This window comes from Salmo salar, chromosome 01, assembly GCF_965601325.2.
Source record: "Salmo salar chromosome 01, fSalSal1, whole genome shotgun sequence".
NCBI lineage: Eukaryota > Metazoa > Chordata > Actinopteri > Salmoniformes > Salmonidae > Salmo > Salmo salar.
This window is the reverse complement of record NC_138291.1, coordinates 40052277-40070773: the sequence shown is the minus strand read 5'-3', so window position 1 is coordinate 40070773 and position 18497 is coordinate 40052277. Positions and strand designations below refer to the sequence as shown.

The window sequence follows — 18497 nt, the reverse complement described above, 5'->3', positions numbered from 1 at the left end:
GCGCAGAAAGACCCGAACGTGCATCCGCGGAGCTGTGACGTCTTTCTCCAGCACGCATGATTCCTCCAGATGGGAGATGCGAGGTACTGTATATTATGCTTTCAACTGAGGAAAAGGAAGGGATTACACAAGGAATCGACGACTGCCATCGCATATTTTGATCCATTAAAATGTGCAAAAGGTAATCCATGTGTTTAGTGAAGCACATGATCCCGTCGAGAAAGACTAAGTTGATATTGCAAGCTCCAAGTCTTCTCTTTCTAGTCTGAGGATGTGGCCACCATGTTGAGTTGGGAATCAGGCGCCATTGAATTCGATCGTGTTGGCAAGGCTTTAGTGCTTAGGCCTTGCAGGCCCAAGCCACGTTTTTAGTCGCCGCAGTGCATGGCATCGAGGCCATTTGCAGAGAAGGATTTCTATCTACTTATAAGTAAAGTATAGAGGACACACCATTCGTGCCACAACTTGGTGTTGTCAACAAACACCACAGTGTATGCGATTACGGTTCGCCGGCAATACAGTAGGTCCGCCAGGATCATGTTTGTTTACCTGGGTTGTCGCGTATGGTAATGCAAAATGGCCGCCGTGAGTTCTTTGATTTCACGATATTATCGCTGTCTTTTAGAAATGTCCGTAGCATACGTATACGGTAGTCATTCGAGATGTCCTCTCAAACGTTTTCTCTATAACAGTAGAAGGTACAAGTACCCTACAGTAGGCTGCTATTTCATAACTTGACCCTGAAACGAATTATTCAAGTAAGTCGACGACATGTTTGTTAGGGTGTCCATTTTCCGTCAAAACATTGATGTCAGCATCACATTTCCTGTGAACAATATGATTTTCTCTTATTTTTCAGGCCACGTGAGGGAGGCTAAATTATCTTCAATTATATAGCCGAGGCAGCCATGCTGGGCGCTGGAGCTGCACTATGGTCTAGGATTCCTCGTACATAAAGCATCCTCCATTCATATGTGCACAGTCTTAATAAAACACTGTTTTCCAACACCATTTTAGGATTTTCGGACGTTCAGCCAAGGTTGTGCAACATAAGATGTCTGAAAATGGTGATGCAAAATTATGTTTTATTAAAGATGTACTCCGGTACTTTGGCAACTAAAGGTATTTTTTTAAACCTCCCGCTTTGGGCTGGATGTGTCAATGTAGTTCATACATGCATAATCTATTAACCAAATTACTGTTTTACCTCAGTAAGCAATGAAATCCATAGTTTGAAAGCGACTGTTTTCTTGAAGCTGTACCAAGCCATTTTCCCTACATTTCCCGCATTTGAGTGACTGCTAGTAAGAGGCCTACCCAGTGTTATCCAATGAGGTTGCAGGGCGGACACAGCTGAGAGAGGGAGGGAGCGCTCAATGACGTGGTGCACAAATCCGCGTATATGTGATGTATGCAATTTTTGGGGACCACTTTTGTCTCGTGAGTGCTACGTTCAGAACTACTGGCTTAAAAGTATAAAAAAAGTACCGGAGAATCTCTTTTTAGACTGTACCACAGAAATGGATAGAGGGGTACTTCTAGTGGCCAAAAGGTCGTTTTCTCATGGGCAGCGCAATTGAAGGCTTCCACCATTTTAATGTATTCAACTGCTTGGGATTTCCAACTTAGTTTGCACTACTTTGCACCCTGAATAGAGGATGCTTTATGTGTGAGCTGGTACACAAGTGTATTACGGGCTGGGCGCATCAATCCTAGGTGATAGATCTGCACTATTGGCTGCCTAGGCTACTTCAATAATAGGCCTACATTTAGGCCTATAACCAATCAATTTCCTTAGCTATTAGTAGTAAACTGGGAGATTAATTAAATGCATGTTCATGTGTTATCGTTTTGATGATTAAATTACAAGACTGATCTACAGTTCTTCGATGTGCTTCTTTTTTTGTGTTTAACTTTATTGCTTATTATCTATTGATACATTTTGGTTTGTATTTATTCCTAGTTGCATAATGTCCAAATATCTATGACTCATACATTTTTATACTATGTTGCAATTTAGCTTAGTAGTCATCATTTGTAATTAATTTGTCATATTTCCAAAGTAAGCAAATGTTTTGAGGAATGCATGTAAAAGTGTGATTTCTCAACGGTTTGAAATTTTAGTTTTTTTGCCAATAATTTATCTAAATAGCCTTCACACCGTTAAGGGCCGATAGGGCTGGACGATATAGCGAATTAATGTTTTTGTGCGAGAATAAAGGTTTTTGTAATTTTTGGTTTTTATGAGAGTTCATGTCCACTTGTTCTCTTGTATTTTTAATCTCGTCTCTGTCCTAACAATGGGGGTCGTTGTCCCAAAGACGGGAAGGCAGGCTCATTGAAACGCATTGGCCTTCTTTTGGACAGATTTTAGCGAGAGTGAAACCTCTCGCGTTGTTTATTTCTCTATGGTTTAAACACACCAAGCCCCTCCCCCCGCCTCTCACACCAACAAAGTTGAAAGATCACATCTTCCTCTCTGGCAAGCGGTTTCACCTCGCTGTTTGAGTTTTGGCATGCTGAGGTTCTGTATGGTAGTCTATGTCAGCCATGGACAGGAGATGTTATGCATAACAAATGTAAAACTAGGTAATGCAAATGTGTATTGTGTACACATTTGCATCACCGTTTCACATTTGTTATGCATAACATAACATCCCCTGCCACTGTCCCTCTAACTGTCCTGAGTTGTTCCCTTAACATGGCTTACATAGATTACTATACAGAACCTCAGCGTGCCTCAACTACCCAAATTGCGTGCAGATCATACATTACTAAAACGAGAGTGTCAACGAACATTGGTTCTGGAAAATGAATGTTCAGTTTGTCGTGCGCGGCATTGGTACTACGTACCGTTAGCTGTATTTTAGTCAGACTTATACTGGCTGTCTAGTCTGTGTTTTTATAAATGTGCAATAAGCATAAAACACAATTATATAAGGAATTGGCAACTCTTCTTTCTGAGAAATAAGGTTGGACTCTTGATTTCAACATCTGAAAATAGTGGGCAGGCTAACATGCTTTTAATAGTTGGAGACAGACATAAGGGTGTTCATAACAATTAAACAGTTCAACCTTCTTAGCTAGCAAATGGACCCTTTTTGGCTAAATTTGAAATATAAAGATTAGCTGGCTAATCACTAGCATGTGGGCTTGAGAGGTTGTTGAGACCCGTGTTAATTTTCTAAAGCCTAATGCCTGCTACAAGAAGTTAGTCATTATTAGTGAATGTGCATTATGCATGGTTCGAGTTCAATTTGTAACAAAAAAGGGCTTTTTCATAGACTTGAAAGCCAGATCAGTTATTGCAAAAAAGGAAGTTAATCTATTTTGATGAAATAATTATATTATTAGGTGGTCTGGTGGTTGTGGAAGGCTTATATTTATCCTATGTATAACAATCCCTGGATTAATTGATGTGGTGCACATATATGCGATGTAGTACGCTATTTTTGGGGATCACTTTTGGCTCGTGAGTGCTATGTTCAGAACTGCTGGCTAAAAAGTACCGGAGAATCTCTTTTTAGACCGTACCACAGAGATGGATAGAGTGGGACTTCTAGTGTCCAACAGGCCAAATAGCATGGGCAGCACCATTGAAGGCTTCCACCATTTTAATGTAGTCAACTGGGTGGGACTTCCAACTTCATTGGCTGATCCCTCAGTCATGTCGAACCGGGTCCAAGGCTTATATTTATCCTAGGTTTAACTTCACAAACCCTGGATTCATTAGATTATTGCTGTCTGTTTGTACTGCAGTGTATTTTATCTTTAATTGTACAACAGCGCTTATTATTTAGAGAGAACATTTAAACAATCTAGATATACAGTGCCTTCTGAAAGTATTCAGATCCCATGACTTTTTCCTTTATTTTGTTAGGTTACAGCCTTATTCTAAAATGTATTAAATAGTTTTCCCCTCATCAATCTACACACAATAACCCATAATGACAAAGCAAAAACAGGTTTATATACATTTTTTGCTAATGGGGGATAATAAAATTGAAATATGACATTTTCATAAGTATTAAGACCCTTTACTCAGTACTTTGTTGATGTACCCTTTGGCAGCAATTACAGCCTCGAGTCTTCTTGGGTATGACGCTACAAGCTTGGCACACCTGTATTTGGTCAGTTTCTCACATTCTTTGCAGAGCCTCTCAAGCTCTGTCAGGTTGGATGGGGAGCGTTGCTGCGCAGTTATTTTAAGGTCTCTTCAGAAATGTTCGATTGGGTTCAAGTCCAGGCTCTGGCTGGGCCACTTAAGGTCATTGAGACTTGTCCCGAAGCCACTCCTGCATTGTCTTGGTTGTCTGCTTAGGGTCATGTCCTGTTGGAAGGTGAGCCTTCGCCCCAGTCTGAGGTCCTGAACTCTGGAGCAGGTTTTCATCAAGGATCTCTCTGTGCTTTGCTCCGTTCATCTTTGCCTTGATCCTGACTAGTCTCCCAGTCCCTGCCACTGAAAAATATCCCCACAGCATGATGCTGCCACCACCATGTTTCACCGTAGGTATGGTGCCAGGTTTCCTCCAGACGTGACGCTTGTCATTCAGGCCAAAGAGTTCAATCTTGGTTTCATCAGACCAGAGAATCTTGTTTTAGGTGCCTTTTGGCAAACCCCAAGTGGGCTGTGCCTTTTTACTGAGGAGTGGCTTCCGTCTGGCCACTCTACCATAAAGGCCTGATTGGTGGTGCAGAGATGGTTGTTCTTCTGGAAGGTTCTCCCATCTCCACAGAGGAACTCTAGAGCTTTGTCAGAGTGACCATCGGGTTCTTGGTCACCTCCCTGACCAAGGACCTTCTCCCAAGACTACTCAGTTTGGCTGGGCGGCCAGCTTTAGAGTCTTGGTGGTTCAAAACTTCTTCCATTTAAGAATGATGGAGGCCACTGTGTTCTTGTAGACCTTCAATGCTGCACACATGTTTTTGGTACCCTTCCCCAGATCTGTGCTTTGACACAGTCCTGTTCCGGAGTTCTACGGACAATTCCTTTAACCTCATGGCTTGGTTTTTGCTCTGACATGCACTGTCAAATGTGGGACCTTATATAGACAGATGTGCGTGCCTTTCTGAATTATGTCCAATAATTTAATTTACCAAAGATGGACTCCAATCAAGTTGTAGAAACATCTCAAGGGTGATCAATAGAAACAGGATGCACCTGAGCTCAATTTCGAGGCTCATTGCAAAGGGTTAGAATACTTATGTACATTTTTTTAGTTTTTAATATATTTGCTAAAATTTCTAAACCTGTTTTTGTTTTGTCATTATGGGGTATTGTGTGTAGATTGCTGAGAATTTTAATTTTATTCAATCCATTTTAGAATATGTAACAATATGTGGAAAAAGTCAAGGGGTCTGAATACTTTCCGAAGGCACTGTACATCTTCCTTTCTGCCCTGGGGAGTGTTATAGTTCCTCTCAAAGCTTAAAGGGATACTTTGTGATTTTTGGCAATGAAGCCGTTTATCAGGTGGACTCATAGATACCATTTTTATCTCTCTGCCTCCATTATGAAGGAAGTTTGAGGTAGTTTTGCCAGCCAGCTCTAACTAGCATTAGCTCATTGACTGGACGTCTATGATAACAGCTAGCATGCCAGAATACTCTAGAGATCTGTCAATGTAAGGTAGCAGTATGAGGTGATTTGGCTGGCTAGAGAATTGGTAATAGCCTGGTAACTCATTTGCTAATTTGTTTCCTCTTAATTTTAATGTGGATTGGCCTTTTGATGTCAGATATTCATGATTATATCTTTATCATGCTAAATCGCTTTATTTTTGTTTTAGGATGCAGAATGAAGATATGCACAGACGGATGTAAGAGGGCGTCCTGCCCTCGAAAAAGACCGTGACAAGTTCATGGCCGCCAACAAGAAGAAGAGAATAATGGTTCTTAATGAGGAGGGGGCAGCTGCACCCATGGCACTGCACTCGACTGCGTCTCCCCCTGACCTAGTTGGTGCCCTAAAAACAGGGCAAGCAAGTGCAGTTGTAGCCAATGAGGAAGCAACTATTGCAGCAACATCCACTCCAGGCTCTGCAATGGGTGTTGCTCTTACATTTAACTCCACTGTCATTTCTAATAACCAACCAGAGAATTTACCACCAGAGAGCACCCGCAGAGGTATCAAGGTGGTGTTGGACAGCAACAACATGTGGAATGAGTTCTTCAGATGCAAAACCGAGATGATACTAACCAAACAAGGCCGGAGAATGTTCCCTTATTGCCGCTTTCGCATCTCTGGTTTGGATCCCTTCCAGAAGTACAATCTGCTCATGGATATCAACCCTGTGGACAACAAACGTTACAAGTGGACTGGGCAAAACTGGCAAATGAGTGGAAAGGCAGAAGCCCATATGCTGAGACGGATCTTCATCCACCCAGACTCTCCATCTTCTGGTCACCAATGGATGCAGAACCCAGTTTCATTCTACAAGCTTAAGCTCACTGACAACACCATGGACCAGGAGGGTAATATCATTTTGCACCCAATGCACCGGTACTTACCGCACCTCCATGTGGTCTCAGCTGAAATGGCTACGGAGGATATTCAGCTCAATGGGCATGATGTAATAACCTTCACCTTTCCCCAGACTGAGTTCTTTGCTGTAACAGCCTACCAGAACATACGCATGTCTCAGTTTAAAGCAGACTTCAACCCTTTTGCAAGTGGACCCTCTTGGGCTCTAAAGCTGAAAACGAGTCCCTCCAATGATTCAAAGAAGAATGAAACCAGCTCTCCCAATGAACTCAAGCCTGTGAAAGGATTGAATGGCCTGAAATCTTTGATGGCGGCAAAACACAGCTCTAAAGACACTTCAGCAGTAGATAAAGGACTCCCCAGCGCGGATGCTCAAAATGTTACACCTACAGGCAGTGAAACCCGATCTCCCAGTGAGCTCAAGCCTGTGAAAGGCCTCAGTGGCCTGAAGGCTTTGATGGCAAAATGCAACTCTAAAGACACTTCAGCAGTAGATCAAGGACTCCTCAATCCAAATGCTCAAAATGTCACCCTTACATTTGGTGACAAATCTGAGGTCAACAGTCATCGACCCAGCTCCATGCTAAAATCAAGTCCCTCCAATGAGATGAAGAAAGACCCCAGCAAATCTCTCATTGAGCTCAAGTCTGCGAAAAGCCTGAATAATCTTAAGTCTTTGATGGGGAAACGCGCTTCTAAAGATACTTCTGTAGCAGGTCAAGGACTTCTCACTTCCGATACTCAAAATGTTATGCTTGCAGAAAGTGACAAGTCCGGGGTCAAAATAAGTCCCTCAAATGAGTCAAAAAAAGACCACACCAGATCTCACAATGAACTCAAGCCTGTGAAAAGCCTAAATAACCTGAAGTTTTTGATGGCAAAACACAACTTTAAAGACACGTCCCCACTAGATCAAAGAGTCCTCAGCGCAGATACTCAAAATGTTTTACTTGCAGACAGTGACAAGTCCTGGGTCAACTCTATTGGGCCCAGCTCCTGCACTCCAAAGTTGATATCAAGTCCCTCCAATGAGTTGAAAAAAGTAGAAACCACATCTCAGAAGGAATTCAACCCTCTTAGAAGTAATCTGAGGTCTTTGATGGCAAAGCACAACTTTAAAGACACTTCAGCGGTAGATCAAGGACTCCTCAGCTTTCATGCTCAAAATGTTACACTTGGAGAATCTGACAAGTCAAGTGTTAATGATCATGCACCCAGCTCTTGCAAGAAATCAAGTTCCTCCAAGATGAAGAAAGATGAAACCATATCTCCCAAGGTGCGCAAGCCTGTGAAAAATACCCGAAAGTCTTTGCGCGGAAAACGCAACTTCCTGAAGACTTCAGTAGCAGATCAAGGACTCACTAGCTCCGATGCTCAAACTGCTACAGTTGCAGACAGTGAAAAGTCAGTCTGCAAGAAAGAGTCCACTGATCAAAGTTCCTGGTAAGTTCTCAAGTTCAGTAAGCTGCATGTTAGCTCTTTACTTTAAAATGCACTTCTAATCTTTTGCATTTATCTTTTGAACAGTACAATAGGTCCTCCCCAAAGTAACTTCACTGAGCTGATTCGGGAGTGTCATCTGAAAATAAGAAGGTGCAATGTGGAGATAACCAACACAGCTTGCAATGTTGAGCAAACAGACACTAAGTGCATGGTTGCCAAAGGAAAAGTTGTGGAAGTAGCTGTTAATTACAATTTTTCCCAGATTCCTGACGTGTTGTCGAAAACTATAAAAAATGTGGGAACCCAGGATAATGGGAATACGATTGACAGTGAAAAGGACCACCTCAGTTCATCTCAGTCCCAGGAACCTGTGAAGACCCCTGTGTCTATCAATGACCATTCAGCAGATGAAGTTGAAAGCAGTCAAAAGGCTTCTCAAAGCTCCTCAATGAGCTCTGAAGCAAAAAGGACAGGTTCTGATGAACAGCAGCAGGGGAAGGCTAAACCACACAAACGACCTGAACCTGTGCCTTTGCCCCTGCTTGCACTCTACCTTCAACAGTTGAAGTCGAAATCCAGACCTTTTAGGACCAAACCAAAATCTCCTTTGCCTTCTACTTCATCCCCATCTTCTGCTGTTCTAACTACTGACCCTACTGGCCCAGCCACCGACCCTACTGGTCCAGCAATGGTCCCCACTGGATATGCTGTTCTTCCAGCCAGTGATGCTGTAGTTCAAGCTACTGACCCCACTGGGCAAACCACAGACTATGCTCGTGTACCCACCAATATTTCAGTCCCGAGCACAGATTTTTTGGTTCCTGCCACAGACTCATTGTTACCAGAACCTGACCCAGTATTACTTACTACTGATCAGTCGTTACTTGTTGCTGAACCTACCTTATCCATTACACTATCATCCCCCACTCCACCCCTCATGTCGCCATTCCCTGACCCATTGTTACCAACCCCCGACTCATTAATACCAGCCCCTGCCTTGTCATCCCCAGCCCAAGAACTGCCATCCCCTGTACCTGTCACATTGAACCTAGCGGCTGATCTATCATCACTTACCTCTGACCATCCCTCAAATGCCCCTGCGCTGTCATCAACAGCTAGTGTTGCCACTTTGAAACCTGACTGTACCCCATCGTTACTATCTCCTGGCCCTTCACTAGGTGGCTTTGAGCCATCATCACCTGCATCATTACCAGATCTTGAACCCCCTTTACCTTCCCCTGTTCAATTGAAACTGGTCCCAGCCCCATCCTTACCTGTACCTGCCTCGTCATTCCCAGCCCTTGAACAATTTCCGGCCCCAAACCTTTTTGTACTCTCCTCTGAACTTTCATCACATGCATCACTGTTAGCACTACCTGCCCCTGATCCTTTTTTAACAACACCCTTTATCCCATTGTTGCCTTCCGCTCACCTTAACCCATTACCCTTTGAGGCAGCCTCATTTTCATCTAACTCTCACCCTGGCTCACTTGCTCTGGACCCTGGCTTATCCTCACCTCCCCTGGACCCCGCCTCATCATTTCAAGTTAATTATGAACCATTAACACGCCCTTCTACACCGTCTCCACTCCCATTCCAGTTATCTCCTTTTTCATCGTTAGGTCCCGACCCATTGTCACCAACCCCTTCACTTGCTGACCTCACTCACTTTTTCTCAATCTCTGATGAACTTGAGATGACTGAAGACTTTCCAAGCAGTGAGGCGGCTCCTGTCCCATGTCCTCATGTCCCAACTTTAATTACCCCTAGTGTACCAGTTGGTTCTACTCTACCGGTTGGTTCTAGTCAGCCAACCCAGAGCATTAAACCCCAGAGATCTAAGAAGAGATCTAGGACAGGAGTGAAATCTGCCAAGGGTGATCCACTCCCAGTGATTGGTGGACCCACAGATGTCACCATGCAGCCCAACCTGGAGGAAGTAGAGGAGCAGCTGTTTGTCTCTTTCACCTCCAAGGTAACGCATAGATTGTTAAATGTACTTCCATCTGTCAGCATTTTTGGTTACACTTTACTTGCATTCACAACACCTTTATGAAACTGTCTACAACCCCTTTGAGTGTTACAGGTCATTCATAACAACCTTCTTACCACAATTATACGCAAGTGTTACCCTAAGAACACATGTTTTTGGTTTATCTTGGCAGAGAACAATATGTAAGTCTTAACATGACAATTACAATTGGTGCTTTGACCAGAACTTGATCCAGGCCAGGTACACTCTTTACACCAGATCCACCTTCTCCCGGATATAATTAAATTAGATAATTCCAAGGGCTGTTTACTCAGTGGCATCCTGCCAAATTGAGAGATCACAAGAGAAGATGCACAACGCTCAATGCACACTGTCACTAACTGTTGACCCTTTACTACTCCAAACCTGTTATGTGAAAGGTGTTATGAATGCCTTATGTATACCCCCTTCAAGTAAAGTGTTACCGTTATTTCATGAGGTGCCACCTGTGTTTCCTCGGTTCTTGTTTAAGAGGCAAGTAGGTCTTTAACAAGGAAATCCTTGCTTTGATTATATTTGTTATAAAGTGAATAAAGGTACGTTTTATTTGTTTTCAGCAGTCCACGCTTGATCAACAGTCCACACTTTATAAAAAACAAAAGCGATACAGTACAATATAATACAGCATACAATTTAATACAGCATATTATAAGCTGTACAATAAGACATAAGGGCTTATACATGCTCATAACAAGGAACAAAGCATTCACTATATCCATTGGTTTCAAGTAGTGTCACATGTTTATGTATTTGCACACACTGTATATAGATTTTTCTATTGTGTTATTGACTACGTTTGTCTATCCCATGTGTAACTCTGTGTTGTTTTTGTCACACTGCTTTTCTTTATCTTGTCCAGGTCGTGGTTGTAAATGAGAACTTGATCTCAACTGGCCTACCTGGTTAAATAAAGGTGAAATAAAATTACATAAAAAAAGTTAATTGTTATAAATTACAGGAAGCACTTGAAGTCCACCTAGGAGAGCCTGCATTTCGTGAGACGACAATCGCACAACCTGAGAAAACCCCCGAGGCGAAAGAGAATGGTACAGAAAACAACAATTTGATCCATCATGTTCCCAAGCTGCTGTAGTGTGACATCTATTAAACGATGTATCTTTCAGGATCTGAAAGCACAGAGGAAAGAATAGCTGCTTTCGAGAAGGTTCTTTTGGACGATCTGAGGGTTATGAAGCATCGGCAGGTCATTCATCCTGTGCTGCAAGAAGGTAACACCTAAATAAATGGCAGTGAATGACAGAGTATTTACTATTTATTTTCGACAACTTACTTGCACACTGGCATGGGTGATGTCCCACTTTGCTTTTCATGACAGTGTTCCCGTCATCTTTAATCCTACTCATGATGGTAGAATGCTTTTTTGTGATGCATAGTCTACGCTTGAAGATCGCTTATCTGTCATCTGTCTTCCTTGAAGTTGGACTGAAGATGAGTTTACTGGATCCCACTCTGGTCATCGACCTGCAGTACTTAGGTGTCCATCTACCTCTACCGCCACCCACGCTATGTCCAGGACCAAGCACTGCAGGATTGTCATCTCCAAGTTAGTAGTCGTTTGTTATTAGAGTTTCTGTTTTGGCCAAATGGTTGAGAGTATTTGTTCAGTAACTCGTGTAGGGTTTTATGAGGAGAAGTTAATACATATTAAAAGGAGACATTGTTAATTGTTTTACCTTTTTTTTTCTTCAGGTGGTTCAGTTCCCTTTGTTTCCAGGACGGGCAAGACAACAGACTTCACCCAAATCAAAGGCTGGAGAGATAAGATTGTCCCTTCAGACTCCGCAGCATCCTCCAAGCCTGACGGTAGTATTTACATAAGAATCCTTATTTTCTGATTTGGTTAGCTACTCTTTTGTCGGAAATACTGCTTGGTGCTTGAATGGTGACAAAACAAGAAGAGGGGATACAGTTGAGACTGTTTATTCTTGACGTTTTAGCTCTGAGCGGAGTTGAGCGGCTCCATGTCCTTTCTTACCGCTCTGCTAAAAACCGCTCCACACTCTCCGAAAAAAACAGTTTAACCAAGACCCATCTATTTTTTGTGACAACATGAAACTACCAATTGGTTTTTAACTATTGAAACCAAACTATATGGATTTGAATGAAAAGTATTTGAATAAACATGAAAAGGTGAATGTAAGAAGCGAACATTATTTTCAAATAGGCTACATGTCATATTAACAGCATGTAAACACTCTAAATCGGTCGGGAGCCAGACAGGGACCCTAAGAAGGAATGTAAATGAATTATTAAGGCTATGTTATTACAATAATTTCAAGACTATAACCTACAAAGAAATACATTGTGAAGCATTTGCGAGTGTGACACAATAGGCTGGTATGGACATAAATTGCTCAGCATTTAAACAACATTTTGTTGTATTAAATCATTATAGTCTATAAATTGCGCATATAGACTGTGACTTACTTAGAATTAAATGAAAAGTGACGTATTAGTGCCTTTTGAATTCATTTTTAGAAACATGAGTTTGGCCAGTCTGTGGGTTCAGGCTCATGTGATGGTGCCTGGAGAGCCGGCCAGCAGCAGAGAATATCCTCTCAGCACTGGCAGAGCCACTGGGGATGCTAAACACCATTTTGGCCATTCTTGCCTGGCTGGGCAGAGATGCGGAGTTTTATTTTGAATTTTTCTATAGGTATGCTTAAAGGTTTTTAGACAAAATAACCCAATCAAAACGGAAAGCTCCTTGAACGTGGAAATATGCCAGACCTGTTGGGCCAAAATCAATTATGGCCTATTCTATAGATAATAAAACGAAAATGAACGAAACGTTTAAGAGATCTGATTTTAGTTTATAATGACTTTGCTACAATGACACACTTAGTTATCTACTCACCTCGTTCCTTTCTTTTAGCATGTGCACGTAGTAAGTACACCATCATACTTTTGGGATAAGTGTCTTTTCAGATTCCACAATAATTCTTTATATGTGGATGTTTGATGTAGCCAGCGTGTAACAACTATCATATTCCGCGTGTAGAACAATGGCATCCGGTCTCTAACCTAACAGTTTAGCAGGTGGCATTTTATCAGTTTCTTTGTGAAAATATTTAACTCCATGAGGGTAGCTAAAGCAAGGGGCTTTTAGCCGCACACAAGTAGCCTAGAAATGCATGCTGGGGCGGGCATGCTCGAGCTTGTGAAGTGAGCGCCACTCGAGTGAAATTGGAGTGTGTGAGAAGGCTGACGCTCCAGCCTTTGGGAATCTCGCTCCACGCTCCAGTCAAATTGGGCACGCTCCATTTCTCGCTTCATTCACGTACTCTGGCTCTGATGTCTTGAGAAAGGCCTTAAATTAACCAGTGTCTGCAATATCCCATCTTCTTGTTTTTACTATAGTATGTAGCCCAATAGGCTTTAAAGATGGCCCGAGTTCAGATGTGGTCCCGAAGAACCTGTCGGCCTTCTGCAGTGACATGTTGGATGAGTATCTGGCTAGCGAAGGCAAACTCATCGACGAGCGGGCTGCCAGTTTCACCCAGACCACCGTCGTCACCCCTGTGACCTACCAGCTGCCCACCAAGAGCACCAGCTACGTCCGAACCCTGGACAGTGTGCTGAAGAAACAGGCACCGGCACCTTCTACCACCTTTGTCCCCCCATCCCAAAAAAACAGACTGCCCCTCGCATCCAAAGGACCTAAAAAATCTGAAAAATCTGAAAAAAGGCAACAAAAACAACGCTCAAAGCAGAGCAGAACTAAACCAACTTCTGCACCAACACCATTACAAATTGCGCCACCGCCATTGATGGATCACGCTGCCCCGGCCATCACCCACGACGACACAATTAAAACTGTGAAAAGGACTAAGAGGAAGCCGAGGGTCAAGACTCCACCACCAGCCCAAGACTCTGTTGTGTCGAGGCCAGAGGTAGAAGAGCCACCTCCCCCTGACCTGGCTCCTGTGGAGGGCGACTCAGATCCAGAGTCTGCTGCTGCTGAGACCAGGGTCGTTGTTCCTGGGTTGACAAAGGCCTTTCTCAGACAGAGGGATCTGGAGGACGGGGTTATCTGGGAGGGCAAGCATCGGACCTGTATCACAGAGGACAGGGCAACGGTCGCCCTCACCTCGCTCTTCACTTCAACGGTAAGATCAGTTACACCCATACACCATTACATCTGCTCTTTGACTGATTTGTTGGGGTTTGACATGATGGAGCATATACATTTTGGAGTACATTAATAGCTTCGATCTTATTTTTGTGAGTGTTTAAACCAGCTCTACAATGGTATCCCTGAGAAATGAGCCATACTAGCACTAATTGTCTGCATTTACTTTCCTCTTTTCTCTTCAGGGCTTTGTTTGTGAGAATCCTACAGCTCCCATTAAGATTGTAAAGCGCAGTGCTCCTCCCTGCCTCAATGCATTCTGCCGGCTGGGCTGTGTGTGTGCCAGCCTGGCACAGGACCGTCGTATTACCCACTGTGGAAAGATTGAGTGTATATTTGGCTGCAGCTGCCTCAGGCAGAAAGTGGTTGTGCTCAAAAACTTAAAAGGGCCAGATTCCAGTGCGTCAGAAGAGGGCCCGTCCAGGAAGAGCAAGAAGAGAAAGCGGATGAGGATGGCATATAGTGAGTGTCGTCTAGTTTAAAAAACGACCGAGTTATGAAGCTCTATGACTGGTTCAAATAAATAAAGTAAAAGAAAAATAGTTTCCATACAAAAACAACTTTTCTATACTACCTTAGATGAAATACTTTGATGCATATGTCGCAAAGTGTGTCCATCCTAATGTTGCAGTTAAATGACATATTTTGTATTAATTTCTGCTCATTTACCGGATTCTTCTCTAACTTCAGCTCTGAGAGAGGCGGAGACCGTATCAGAACCAGCTCGGCGTGTGAGAACGTTGTGGAAGCACACTGATGGAGAGATGGACCCGGAGCCCCTCCTCGCCCCAACACCAGTCTATCTTCCATGGCTTCCATTACAGGAAGAGTCTTCAGCAGTGGTGCGTCGTAGAAGGGTGTCTATCTATCCATAAGTGTTAGATATACCACTGTAAAAGTGTTATGTATATTTTTACCCCCCCTGCCTTTTCTAAAGGTGTATTTTTTTGCAGGTGAGAGCAGAGGAAGTGACCATGACATGTGCCAGAGTGCGTGTGTTTAAAAGCAAGAGCACAAACCGACCTGAGGACATTGACAATTACTGCAAACCAATTGACTCCGCACCAGGTAAGTTCAATTAATCAAATTTGTCGTAATTTTCTTAATTCCAAACATCTGTCTGCGACATATATCTATCAGTCAATAAACCACATCAATAATTAGTTGCATCCAACAATCATAGCCTGCCCTGAAATGCATTTCTAATGGCTGTTGACTTTGTCTATTGATGTAGTGAGCCCTTCCAGGAAGTCAGAGAAGTCGTCCTCCCACGGTCCCCAGTACACGGAGCCCTCCAAGCGTCTGGAGATCATGTCTGAGTGTAAGTGGAGGAGCCTGGCGGACAGGAACTTTGTGCTGAGGATTGTTTGTGAGCACATGGCCCAGGACCACCTCACCAACCCCTTCTGGGTCAAAGGTTACCTCATCAAACCCATATCTCAGACCCTGAGGAACGACGGCGAGAGCTGCTCTGTCCACTACAAGGTACATATCTCTCAGGTCTCGCGACCGGACGGAGTGGAGGAGGCGAACAGTGAGGTGGAATGGATGAGAGAGGAAGATGACGAAACGATGGAGGAAGAGGAGGGGGAGATGGAGGAGCTGAGAGGGGAAGATAAGGAGGTGGAGGAAGGACAAAGCGTGGAGGAGAAGCAAAGAGAGCAAGAGAACAAGGCTGTGGGGAAGAAAAAGGGTCTGAAATGGAAGGGCCTGCCTTTCTTAATAGGAATTTCTCCTGCTGGCCTCCTTACTGCCAACCTAAAGCAGACAGAAATCTCAGACAAGGAACTGGTCACGGTAAGCATTATAAATACCTAGAGTTCCCCCCCAAAACACGTCTGATGATCAGTTCATTTTCCTACTTTATTGATGAGGAACGGCACCCTATTCCCTGTAGTGCACTCCCCTATCTAGTGCATAGGGTGCTGGTCAGAATTAGTGCACTACAGTGCCTTCAGAAAGTATTCCTACCCCTTGACTTATTCAACATTTTGTTGTGTTATAGCCTGAATTCAAAATGGATTAAATATATATTTTTCCCTCCCGTCTACACACAATCCACCGTAATGAAAAAGTGAAAACATGTTTTTAGAAATTGTAGCAAATTTATTGAAAATAAAATACATATCTCATTTACGTAAGTATTCACACCCCTGAGTCAATTTGTAGAAGCACCGTTGTCAGCGAATAGCTTTCTACACCTGGATTGTTCAATATTTGCCCATTTATTATTTTCAAATTTCTTCAAGCTCTGTCAAATGGGTTGTTGATGATTGCTAGACAACCATTTCCAGGTCTTTCGATATATTTTCAATTAGATTTAAGGCAAAACTGTAAGTCGGCCACTCAGGAACATTTACTGTCTTCTTGGTAAGCAACTGGCCATGTGTTTTAGGTTATTGTCTTGCTGAGAGGTGAATTAATCTCCCAGTGTCTGGTGGAAAGCACACAGAACCAGGTTTTCCTCTAGGATTTTGCCTGGGCTTAGCTCCATTTCGTTTCTTTTTTATCCTGAAAAACTCACCAAGTCCTTAACGATTACAGGCATACCCACAACATGATGCAGACACCACTATGCTTGAAAATATGGAGAGTGGCACTCAGTCACTTGTTGTATGTTTGGTGGCAAATCCTATAACACTTTGCATTCAGGACAAAAAGTTAATTGTTCAGCCGCAGTATTACTTTAGTGCCTTGTTGCTAACAGGATGCATGTTTTGGAATATTTATTTTTTTGGACTGTATATGCTTCCTTCTTTTCACTCTGTCAATTAGGTTAGTATTCACTGCCATTCAACTCTAACTGTTTTAAAGTCACCATTGGCCCCCATCTACCAATAGGTGCCCTTTTTCGGGAAGCATTGGAAAACCTTCCTTGTCTTTTTGGTTAAATCTGTGTTTGAAATCCACTGCTTGACGGAGGGACCTTACAGATCATTTTATTTCAGCTTTTCATTATTTATTATACTGAACAAAAATATAAACGCAACATGAAATAAATTAATTAGGCCCTAATCTATGGATTTCACATGACTGGGAAAATGGGTTGGCCTGGGAGGGCATAGGCCCACCCACTTGGGAGCCAGGTTCACCCACTGGGAGGCCAGGCCCAGCCAATCAGAAGGAGTTTTTCCCCACAAAATAGCTTTATTACATACAGAAATACTCCTCCGCATCCCCGTCCTCAGACGATCCCGCAGGTGAAGAAGCCGGATGTGGAGGTCCTGGGCTGACGTCGTTACACGTGGTCTGCAGCTGTGAGGCCGGTTGGACGTATTGCCAAATTCTCTAAAGTGATGGTAGAGAAATTAACATTCAATTCTCTGGCACCAGCTCTGTTGGATATTCATGCAGTCAGCATACCAATTGCATGCTCCCATCAAAACTTCTTTGGCATTGTGTTGTGACAAAACTGCACATTTTAGAGTGGTCTTTTATTGTCCCCAGCACAAGGTGCATCTCTGTAATGATCATGCTGTTTAAGCAGCTTCTTGATATGCCACACCTGTCAGGTGGATGGATTATTTTGGAAAAGGAGAAATGCTCACGAACAGGGATGTAAAATAAATTTGTGCACAAAATTTGAGCAGATTTTATGTGTATGGAACATTTCTGGGATCTTTTATTTCAGCTCATGGAACATGGGACCAACACTTTACATGTTGGGTTTTATATTTCTCCCACACTTTGACATAATGGGTTATTTGTGTGTAGGCCAGTGGAAAAAAATCTACATTTAATCAATTTTAAATTCAGGCTGTAACGCGTCAAAGGGTGTGAATACTTTCTGACGGCACTGTAGGGAATAGGCTGCCATTTGGGACGCACACAATATCTAGCTCTGAGGAGAATACACATGGTCCATTGCTACTCACACTTTCCCCTATGTATCTGTAGGTGAATGGCAGGTCCTATCCCCATGCCAAGCTACAACTGGGCATGATGGGAGCCATGCACCCAGCCAACCGACTTGCTGCTTACCTCACGGGCAAGTTACGGAGGCCTACCGGTCCAGAGCCGTCTATGGCGTCCTCCGTCTCATCACAACACCCCCCCTCAGAAACCCCTGAAGATGCAAGGTCCTCCACGGGACAACCGGCCCAGTTGACAGCCACTCCTACCACCAGTCTTACCATGGTTACCACCACCACCACCACCAGTGTTCCCTCTGTCGCTTCAGTTGCTGCAGGCCCCAAGTCCATTGGTGAGAACTACTTTTTGTTGTTAAGCGTACCTGGAATAATAGTGCTATTTTAAGCAATAATAACCTGTTATGGCTTGAATCCCGTTAGCGGGATCGATATGACGACAGCCAGTGAAAGTGCACGGCGGCAAATTCAAAACAACAAAGATCTCATAATGAAAATTTCTCAGACATACAAGTA

At 43.2% G+C, this 18497-nt stretch overlaps 1 protein-coding gene across 3 annotated transcripts in view; it reads left to right on the top strand.

Moving 5' to 3' along the window:
* Positions 1 to 18497, top strand: part of mgaa (MAX dimerization protein MGA a) — a 38571-nt gene continuing 20074 nt past the window's right edge. For 2 of the 3 annotated variants that reach the window (XM_014194860.3, XM_014194858.3), the window contains exons 1-13: positions 37 to 181; positions 5790 to 7927; positions 8012 to 9902; positions 10918 to 11005; positions 11084 to 11188; positions 11398 to 11523; positions 11670 to 11783; positions 13341 to 14089; positions 14298 to 14574; positions 14803 to 14954; positions 15066 to 15180; positions 15347 to 15909; positions 18010 to 18316. In XM_014194860.3, the coding sequence (XP_014050335.3) occupies positions 5862 to 7927; positions 8012 to 9902; positions 10918 to 11005; positions 11084 to 11188; positions 11398 to 11523; positions 11670 to 11783; positions 13341 to 14089; positions 14298 to 14574; positions 14803 to 14954; positions 15066 to 15180; positions 15347 to 15909; positions 18010 to 18316 (6553 nt within the window). In that variant the 5' untranslated portion in view covers positions 37 to 181; positions 5790 to 5861. Of the gene's footprint in view, positions 182 to 5789; positions 7928 to 8011; positions 9903 to 10917; positions 11006 to 11083; positions 11189 to 11397; positions 11524 to 11669; positions 11784 to 13340; positions 14090 to 14297; positions 14575 to 14802; positions 14955 to 15065; positions 15181 to 15346; positions 15910 to 18009; positions 18317 to 18497 lie in introns of all 3 variants that reach the window. The other variant, XM_014194859.3, reaches the window with a different exon arrangement.